The sequence below is a fragment of the Arvicola amphibius genome, chromosome 6 (assembly GCF_903992535.2).
Source record: "Arvicola amphibius chromosome 6, mArvAmp1.2, whole genome shotgun sequence".
NCBI classification, from domain to species: domain Eukaryota; kingdom Metazoa; phylum Chordata; class Mammalia; order Rodentia; family Cricetidae; genus Arvicola; species Arvicola amphibius.
The window spans coordinates 124,172,957-124,183,212 of record NC_052052.2 but is presented as its reverse complement, the minus strand read 5'-3'; the positions used below and the strand labels follow the sequence as shown (position 1 = coordinate 124,183,212).

At 45.5% G+C, this 10,256-nt stretch overlaps 1 protein-coding gene and 1 non-coding gene across 3 annotated transcripts; one reads left to right on the top strand and one right to left on the bottom strand.

The window, feature by feature from the left end:
- The first annotated feature begins 533 nt into the window (after positions 1-533).
- Positions 534-9,723, top strand: Hfe (homeostatic iron regulator). 2 transcript variants are annotated; one of them, XM_038333267.1, is made up of 7 exons: positions 534-2,119; positions 2,750-2,959; positions 5,548-5,811; positions 6,010-6,309; positions 7,649-7,924; positions 8,050-8,160; positions 9,089-9,723. In XM_038333267.1, the coding sequence occupies exons 2-7, from the start codon at positions 2,884-2,886 to the stop codon at positions 9,124-9,126; spliced, it is 1,065 nt and encodes a 354-aa protein (XP_038189195.1). In that variant the 5' UTR covers positions 534-2,119; positions 2,750-2,883; the 3' UTR covers positions 9,127-9,723. The 2 variants fall into 2 exon arrangements, with proteins under 2 accessions (XP_038189195.1, XP_038189194.1); XM_038333266.1 differs by lacking the exons at positions 534-2,119; positions 2,750-2,959 and adding an exon at positions 4,635-5,334.
- Positions 7,140-7,258, bottom strand: LOC119818066. The gene has a single exon (XR_005285988.1). It is a non-coding gene; the product is annotated as a 5S ribosomal RNA (ribosomal RNA).
- Positions 9,724-10,256: the final 533 nt, after the last annotated feature.

Here is a 10,256-nt window from a genome sequence, read left to right as displayed (position 1 = left end):
AACTGACGCCTGAAAGTTGTCCTCTGATTGCCACAAGTTTGCCCAATTGCCCACACACATAACTCACAGACAATAAAAAATACGCACAAATACATATGTGTGTATGTAAGTATATATATATATGTGTGTGTGTGTGTGTGTGTGTGTGTAATTTTAAAAGCTTTTATTCATCTCTATCTTATACTATGGGGTTTGACATCTCAGATTAAGCAACAGGTTGGTTTTATAACTTTGTCTCACTTCCCTATAAGTATGTATTTGTGGGGTGGGCAGTTAGAGCATTTAGTACATAGATAGTAGAATATTATTTGTTTTAATAAATAAAGCTTGCCTAAAGATCATAACACACAACAGCCACACTAGTCAGCCATACAGGCCAGGCAGTGGTGACACACACCTTTAATCCCAGCAGCCACACTAGTTAGCCATAGAGGTGGTGGTGTATGGCTTTAATCCCAGCACTAGGGAGGAATGTAAGACAGGAGGAGACAGGGCTCACTCTCAATCTGAGGATTCATGGAAGCAGGATAGAGATTTTTGGTCTGAGGTAGAGATAAGAGCCACTGACTGGCTGCTTTGCTTTTCTGCTTTTTAGGTTGAACCCCAATATCCGTCTCTGGGTTTTTATTATTCATGCATACATACATATGATTAGAGAGTGGAAAGTTAGGTAGATGTGTATCCGTGAAGGAAGATCATGTAAATACATCTATGTGTGAGAAAGGGGAGGAGTATTAACAGGACCTCTGATGGTTATTTCTCATAGGATTTTACAGGTAACTGATAACTGATATTTCCCCCATGGGATATATTTCCCCCAGAGGATATCTGTCTGCTGCTGATGTAACTTTGCCAGTACTTGTTCATTTCCTTGAGGTCTTAAGCATTAGGGGCAGATGAGAACAAGATGAAGGCGTTAAAAGGACTTAAGAGCAAAATGCACGAGCATTAGAGCAGCTAGACAGATGCCCATCACAGCATCACAAGGGATGCAAATCCTTACATTCATCAAAATTCAGACAAGCTAGAAAGAGATTTTACAAGACACAATGACACATTCCGAGGTCTAGTAGTCTCCCAAACTCATTTGTTACAAATAATATTGAGACACACCCTTTGATGACCCAAGCAACAGATAACCCAGATCCCTGCCCTCAAAAAAATGAGTAATTATCTGAAAAGACATTTCCCCAAAGATTTCCAAATTGGCAATAAACAGGTGAGATGATGTTTATGTTACTGGCTAAGGAGAAGAAAGTCCAAGTCCTGAGGTACCATTCCCTACACAGTGGGTAAACTGGAGTTTTAAAGACGGACAACAGGAGAACGTAGAGAAATCGGAGCTCTTGTTCTCTGCTGATGGGAAGGTGAAATGCTGTCTGCAGCTGCTGAAAAACAGCCACGCAGCTTGTTAAAAGGTTTATAATAGTTACTACACAACCTCTACTCATGGTGAGTATGTAAGAGCAATGAGATAATAAGAAAACATTAAAATATACTCTGATATTCATGACACTGTTATACCCCAGAATGTAAAATGGAAACATCTCAGAAGTGCACAAGCTGAGGAGTGAATAAAATGTGGAGTTATGAATCCTAATTAGAGAATGAGATGGATCAGGACAAGCATGTATGATAACATTAGGCTAAGCCACAGAAGTCTCTCTCTCTCTCTCTCTCTCTCTCTCTCTCTCTCTCTCTCTCTCTCTCTCTCTTTTTCTGTCTCTGCCTCTTACACACACACACACACACACACACACACACTAGCTACAGGAAGTATAGATTCTAGTTGTAGGGCATGTGCATGTATGTCAGAATCAAAGGAAAGAAGATGAGTGGTTGTTCAGCCTGGGGGTGGGGCAGGGTGTGTGTAGGAATTTGAGAGGTAATGGCTAAAACTGAGAGTTAGAAAATGTAAATATTCTGCAATTGATTGGTATTGGCTGTTAACTTCATCAGATAAACCAAACCCCACTAACTTTTACATATTAGACACATGAATCACATTACAATCAATGTGATTTATTTTTTGGTAATAATAATAATAATAATAATAATAATAATAATAAGAAGAAGAAGAAGAAGAAGAAGAAGAAGAAGAAGAAGAACCAAACCCTAGGTACGCATTCTCTCAACCTTAATTCAACTATCCACATTCAGTTAAGAGCCCTTCATTTCCTAATTTGATTTTCTTCTTGAATTACCAAAATTGGCATACCTAGAAAGGTACCACTTGCTAAATTTGTTAGATAATCTAAGGCTTTGAATAAATATGCATTCAGTTTATTAACATGATTGAAATTCCCAAGCCAGAATTTAGATAGCGAGTGTGGAAATGTTGAATGTTTAGATTTCAAATTTGTGAGATAAGTTTTCTCAATTAACAACATTTATGATGATTTAAGGGGCGGAGACTGGGGATTGATTTGGAGCCTGCTGGGTCACTGAGTGTTTCACAAACAAGCGCCCTCAGCTTCAGGATTCAGAGTGCAAGTTCTGGATACTCACTTTTCTTTTTTAATTTTAGCTTTCTTTTTTTTTCTCTTTCTTCTTTTCTTTTCTTTTTTCTTTTCTTTCTTTTCTTTCTTTCTTCTTCTTTTTTTAAGTCTCACTCTGTAGTCCAAGCTGGGCTGTAATTCACTATGTAGTCCAGGGAGGACTTGAACTCATAGCAGTCCCTCAGCCTCATGAATACTGAAGTCACAGACTTGAATCACTGAGATTTAGGACTTGTTTCTTTTCACCAAAGGCCCCGGAAAGGGATTTCGCTTGCCAGGAAGTTTTATCTGAGAGGTTCGGAGTCTCAGCAATGGCTTCGGGGTAACTTCTTGGATCCTCCACGTTTCCGGATCCTAGTGAAGACAGGTGGGCCAGACTGGGGACATGGACCTATCAGCTGGGCTCTCTGTGCTGCTCCTGCTGCTGCTGTGGTCCATGGCCCCGCAGGCGCGGCCTCAGCGTAAGTGCGGGAGGGGAAAGGGGGTGGGGGTGGACACAAAACCGAAAGTGGTTTTCTTGGTGCATGGAGTTTGTCACTGCAGAGTGCCAACGCCTCCCTCCGCTGTCCCCCTTCCAACTCTCCATAAGCAGACCCCCAGGGGACATCTGCCACACAGCTAGCTTTTCTAGCTACCCCAGGGCGCATTTCTCCCCTGCTCTGGCCAGGTGGGGTGTCGCCAGTCTAAGCAAAGGTGAGGAGCCACGTTGATAAAGCTGAGCCTGCGGTTTGTTTTAAGTGTGAGTTGCGCTATCCTACCTTGCCTACTTACCCGAGATCTGAAGTTTCTCACCAAGAGCGACCACAGCTGTCCCTTTGGCGTTTTCTCTTCCGATTGCAGAGAAAGACTCCTGTTAGCCCTGTGAGCGCTGGAGGTGCTGGGTGGCACCCCCCTGTATTACTTTTTGATGAGAGGAGGTGAAGGTCACTTGGAGTGGCAGGCATGGAGGACATTTCCTCTCGCTTAAAAATTGTTCTTTCATCCTGAAAGGTTTATTATTACTACTACTACTACTACTACTACTATTATTATTATTATTATTATTATTACAAATGGGTGTAATAGTGTAAACAAAGATTTTAGGGCAGAAACCAGGGCTCTGGCAGCTCTTATGGTTGGTAGCAACTTCCCAATTAAGAAGTCCAGCGATGACGGAACAGATCTATTCATTATGGCCATATTGGGGAGATCAGTGGCCCAGAATTCAGGGTCCTGACACGACATTTAGGTTTAAACAGAAAGCAAAACATTCCTTTAGATGGACAGCTCTGGATCCTACAATGGAGTCCATACATTGTTCATTGTTAGGATACTATGCAAAAATTTTTTCTGCCTCAGTGTGCTGCCTTGACGTCATAAAATAATTAATTACCCTCATGTGGGGCTGGGGTGGGGGTGTGGAGGGATTCCTGTCCTGAGGCTTTGATATTTCTGTAATACAAGGGAACTTCAGGTTTGGGACAATATGATCTTCATGTCTTAAGACTTGGGAGCAGGTGAGATAGGTTAAGGAAAGAGTTTAGGAGTCCGAAGACAGGAAGGCAGCCGAGAACTAGGCTTCCACACCCTCTCACTCACTGAGGGTGAGGGATCAGGGTCTTTTGGCAGTCACTTTCTAGACACCTGCAGGACCAGAGCAGTGTTTCTCAGCCTTCCTAATGCTGCGACCCTTAAATACAGTTCCTCAGGTTGTAGTTACCCCCAGCCAGAAAATCATCATCATCATCACCATCATCATCATCATCGCATCATTATTGTTTGTTTTTGTTTTTCGAAACAGGCTTTCTCTGTGTAACAGTGCTAGCTGTCCTGGAACTCGCTCTTGTAGACCAGGCTGCAACTCAACAGAGATATGCGCCTGCCTCTACCTCCTGAGTGCTAGGGTTAAAGGCGTGTGCCACCAACGCCCAGCCACAAAATTATTTTCATGCTTACTTCTTCACTATAAGTTTGCTACTGCCATGAATCATAATGTGAATGTCTGATATGGAGAATATCCGCTATTAGATCCCTGTGAAAGGATGGTTCGACCCCAAGGAGTCTTGACAGGCAGATGATTGAGAACCACTGTGCTAGAGGCCCTTGTTCAGCTGGGCTTTGCTGATTTGCAAATTAACAAAAGATTAACAGGCTTTTTCTAAAGAATGCCAAAGTGCTACTTAATACCCTTTAATAACATTTGAATCTGTGATCGTTTTTGACTAGTTATGTGCTGGGAAGCAGCAGTTATTGCTAGCTCACTGACTCTCAGCTTAGATCTTTCCTCAGACTGAAAAACAAACAAGTAAACCAACTTAAATCTGACCTTGCTTTATTTCCACACACCCCCTGCCGTGGGGGGTGTCTCCCTACGTAGTTCAGGATGGCCTGGAATTCACCTATGCACACCAGATGGCCTCAAAGCTGAGACAATTTTCCTGCCTCAGTCTCCAGAATATTAGGGTTAAAAGAGTAAGCAAGCCACCTACTCCAGGCCAACAAGCATTTGTGAAGCGCTGACCCCATGCCGGGTGCCATTCTAAGTACTAAGGTTGCAACCTTGATCAAGCCTGCTCTGGAACTGAGAGAAACTTGGGAAAGCCCCACGGTGACCGATGCCATCAGTTCCTTTTCCTGGAACCCCTTCTGTTTGCTGTCCTGAGTTCTGTGTCAACACAGCCGTCAGCGGTTCTCGGCCAACATCTACACATGGAAATGTTCAGACATGGAAGTAGAGAAAACTCACTATCTCCCGCTCGTTAGGGCTTTCATCTTTACAAATCGAGCAGCAACTCCTTAGCTTGCCCCCACCCCCAGCTGGAGAAACCCAAGGTCTTTCCAGAATCTGGGTTCCCAGGTAAACCCTCTATTCAAGTGGAGGACATCAAGATGGGCAGAGTAAGAGCTAAGGCCAGAGCAGCTAGGGTTTTGCTGGGAAGGGAACTGTAACGCTCCACAAGGAGGCTTTGCTCAGCTCCTAGCAGGCAGGCTCTGACCCAGGGCTGTGGAACCTCTGCCTCCTGATCCTGCTTGCTGCCCATTCTGAAAGCCGGCTTGCTTACTTCCCCAGGGTCCCATTCTCTGTACTATTTCTTCATGGGTGCTTCTGAGCCAGACCTTGGGCTGCCCTTGTTTGAGGCTCTGGGCTATGTGGACGACCAACTCTTCGTGTCCTACAATCACGAGAGTCGCCGTGCGGAGCCCCGGGCCCCGTGGGTCTTGGATCGGACCTCGAGTCAGCTGTGGCTGCAGCTGAGTCAGAGCCTGAAAGGCTGGGATTACATGTTCATTGTGGACTTCTGGACTATCATGGACAACTATAACCACAGTAAGGGTACGTGGAGAGGGAGTCACCCCCCAAGGCAGTCAGAGCGAGCACAGCCCTGTTTCGCTACCTTGGGGACATATCTTGAAGTAGACAACGGTGGGTGTGAGATCCTGGGGGAGGGCACAGAAGAGGGCGACAGTTGTCTGTCCCCGATCATTCCATAATTGGGGATGGTGGAGACAAAACCTCTTTTTTGGTTTTCAGTTACTAAGGTGGGAGTGGTGTCCGAGTCCCACATCCTGCAGGTGATCCTGGGCTGTGAGGTGCACGAAGACAACACTACCAGCAGCTTCTGGAAGTATGGGTACGATGGTCAAGACCACCTCGAATTCTGCCCCAAGACGCTGGAGTGGAGAGCAGCAGAACCAGGGGCCTGGGCCACCAAGGTGGAGTGGGAAGAGCACAATCTCGGCGCCAGGAAGAACAAGGACTACCTGGAAAGGGACTGTCCTGAACAACTGAAGCAGTTCCTGGAGTTGGGGAGAGGGCTTCTGGGGCAGCAAGGTATGAGGACCCATACCCGGCCCCACGCTCTTAAGTGGGGGAATCCAAGGTACCAGGTCAAGGCGTCAGTCACTCCCAGATTTGGAAAGTACTTTCTCACTCCTAAGATTTCCATATTCCCATTTTATTCATTTCACTTATTTTTCTTTAGACAGGATCTCACTTTGTAGCCCAAACTGACTAATTCAGTATGTAACCCAGCCTGGGCTCAAACTCGAAGAAAACCCCTGCCTCAAATTTCCATGCTCTAGGATTACAATCACAAACCACACCTGGCCTGTGCCAGCCTGACTCTTGTCGTTGTGTTTGTTGTTTATCTGTTTGTTGTTGTTTTGGTTCTTTAGATAGTCTCTCACACTGTAGTCTAGACTGGCCTACATCTTACTATTTAGGCCAGACTAGCCACAGACGCAGCAATTTTCCTGCCTCAGCTTCCCAAATCCTTGATTTCAAAGAGAGAACCACCACTTAGGATGGAGGTTTCACTTCATACTGAGGTGTACAACACAACTATGAACCCAAACTTAGTTTCTTCATGCATGTGGCTTAAAAGGGAGCATCAGTACCCTTCCCGTGATGTAGCCACAAAACCTGTGTATATTTATTATGTTTTTAACAATGCAGAAACATCAATTATCAGATGAAAGTACCAAATATGGCAACCCATCTGAGCAGCAAAATCTTAATTTATAAATTTTTTTTAATTGGTTGCTGGGAATTGAACTCAGGACCTTTGGAAGAGCAGACAATGCTCTCAAAACCTCTGAGCCATCTCTCCAGCCCCCACCCCTTTTTTTTATTCTTTTATTCTTTATTTTTTATTTTTTTAAAGCCTACAGCACCCGGTATTCCCAGGAGGTCTCCCATCGAAGTACTGACTAGGCCCAACCCTGCTTAGCTTCTAATGTCAGACGAGATCAGGCGCGTTCAGGGTGGTATGGCCGTAGACGTGAGCAGCAAAATCCTTAAGGAGTTAAAGTCTCATTGATGGCTCCCTACTTACAAAGGCTCTTTCCTACAAGAATGCTTAGTAGGCTGAACCAGATGTACTGAGGGTCCAAGCCTAATGTGTGTCACAGAAAGAGGAATGTCGCCTGCCTGGTCAGAGGGCTTAGGCAGCTGCCGATGTTAAGCAGGGAGCAGACAGAAGAAGCGACTGTTCTCCGTGTGGCACTTCCTTAGCATCAGTTTTTGAAGCCATTTTCAGGATACCAAGTGGCATCTCATCCAGCTGGCTTTTCTGAGAAGGGTGTGCTCTTCCTACCCTCAAGAGAAAGTGACATTTTCAATCCTCCTGCCCAGGGTAAAACACGCCCCTCTCCTTCCTCTCTCCCTCAAGTGCCTCCTTTGGTGAAGGTGACTCATCACTGGACCTCTGCCGGGGCCTTTCTAAGGTGCTGGGCTCTGAACTTCTCCCCCCAGAATATCACTATGCGGTGGCTGAAGGACGACCAGCCGCTGGATGCCGAGACCATCAACCCCGAGGATATGCTGCCCAATGGGGATGGGACCTATCAAAGCCAGGTGACCTTGGCTGTGACCCCTGGTGACAAGACAAGGTTCACCTGTCAAGTGGACCACCCAGGCTTGGACCAGCCCCTCTCTGTCACCTGGGGTAAGGATGGGCATGAGGGGCAGAGATCATCTGTTGTAGAGATGAGCCCCTTGGCTCTGAGAGACAGGTCTGCTTTGGGCTGGGATGTGGCAGTCGTGCGTGTGAATTTGCATTTGCCGTTTTAGAGCCCTTGCCTTCTCGGGCCCTGATTATTGGAGTCGTCAGTGGGATCGCCGTTGGTGTCCTCTTCCTTGTTGGGGCTTTGTTCCTGATCTTCAGGAAAAGGAAGGCTTCAGGTGAGTAGGAGCGTGGGGGAAGTGGCGTGTACTTCTTCCTCCAGGACACGTACTTCTGCGGAAAATGAGGCTTCTATAGGAAGCCAGCCCTCTCTACGTTCTTTGCTTTGAGAGTTCCAAAATGTCTTTGGGGATGTTTTGTGTTGTTTTGTTTTTCCCAGATTGGAAGTTCCTAACTCAGGAAAAACCTTCTAGGCACCTACTATTTTGCAGGTGTTATTTAAGGTAGAGTCAGAGAGTCGAGGTTGAGAAAGCCTCTAAGGTGAGTCTCAGAACCTAAATCTACTGTGGAATGGAACTTATGACCAGTAGATGCAGCTAAAGAGGACCCCTGAGAATGAAATGATTTAGGATGTCACTCTAAGAAATGTTCACATTACATCCAGAAAGGCAGTGGGAAACAGCTGTGGTAGTTTGTGACCCTAATCTCAGCACAAGGATTGCCAGGAGTTGAAGGGTTGTGAGAATCTCTCTTAGAACACACACACACACACACACAGAACAACATTGCTGAGTAAGAGAGTGTATTACTGAGCCTTGTCCCTGATTTTGTGTGTACCTCATTCACAAAGTGCCCACCCCACTCCAGCTCTGAGTATCTGTAGCCTCAGAAAATGAGAGGGAGACAGAAGCTAGCCTACATAGTCCTGTGGAACACTACAGGATGCCTGAGGAGCTAGTGATGTCACAAAAGCAGAAGGGAACAATGTTTGTGTTAGTGGAAGATTGTGAGGGGTGAGTGAGGTGACGAGGAAAGCGGTTAGACAGCTACTAAAACAGTGTCTGCTAAAAATGAAGAGATAACCATTTCTGAAATCCAGTGGAGTCTCTGGATTCCACGGTCAGGGATGGAGGAGGTAGAAAGGGACAAGACAATATGATGCGTGGCCAGTAATGTCTCTCCCTGGGTCTCTTGTCTTCCCAAAAGAAACCATGGGTGACTACGTCTTAGCGGAGTGTGAATGACCTGCAGCCTGCAGTCCCATGAAGGGAGGAGACTCAGCCGAAGACCTAGAGGAAGCACACTTGCTCCATTCTAGAACACAGTTGGACCTAATACACAGAAACTGCCTGAGAAGCTCTGCTCTTAGCTTTCCCTGTTCTCTTTCTGAAGATGATTGATTCCCCAGTCAAGTGTTTGAGTTCCCGAACAACGCTCCAGATGCAACCTCTCTCTCCAGAAGCGGTCTCATGATTCTCCAGCAGCTTCTAGAGGCATCCTTCATTTTCTCCATCCATCTGGATCCCATATGTGTACTTCTTAAAGGGACTCTTCTAAATCTGAGGATACACAGTTCATTTTCACATCGGAAGAAGCTATGAATCTTCATCCTGGGATGCACACTCATACTTGTGCCAGAATTTTGCACGTGTATCCTAGAATCCAGATCAACTGTCCTTTGAGCGTCTCCACCTGTTATCTAGTGATTCCTCTGTCACCAAGCTCTGACTTCTCTGATGTTGGAGTCTTCTATGGGTCATCAATACAGCTGTGAAGGCTACACACTGTAAAACCCAAGGAGGAACCCTCTGAGAAAATATAGATGTTTGTGTGCATAATGATTGCTGTGTGTTTGTGTTTACAAAGGTGTTGAACAGGTTTTCAGAGATTCATATCAGATGCATATGTGATCCGATGCCAGGGAACTACCCTCTCTCCGTGTCCCGATAAGAGAAATCATGGGTGATTATAGTAACAAAGTATGGCTTGCACTTGTGAAGAAGAGCTAGAAATTGTACTCTGATCACCTGGTAAACATAAACCACGCTTGGAAGTCCTAATGTTTTTATGCAGTAGAAATTACTATCTGTGCCAACATCCCTTCTCTTTTTTTTTTTTCACTTTAGAAAGTGAAGAATACAGTAGCTCACAGCTCTCCAGAGAGACAGGCAGGCAGCCATCAGAGAGCCATCCTGGCTCTTTGATGCTCCCCGTGTACTGGAATGGTTGCATGAAGTGAGTGGGGAATGAAGATGACTCTTTTCTTCTCTCCTGCGGTTTCTTTTCCTTGAGGTTTACCCACATGATGAGAAATAGCTTCCAGCATTCTCCAACCCTCAGCTACCATTTCAGTCTCCTGTGTCCTCTGGTCTCT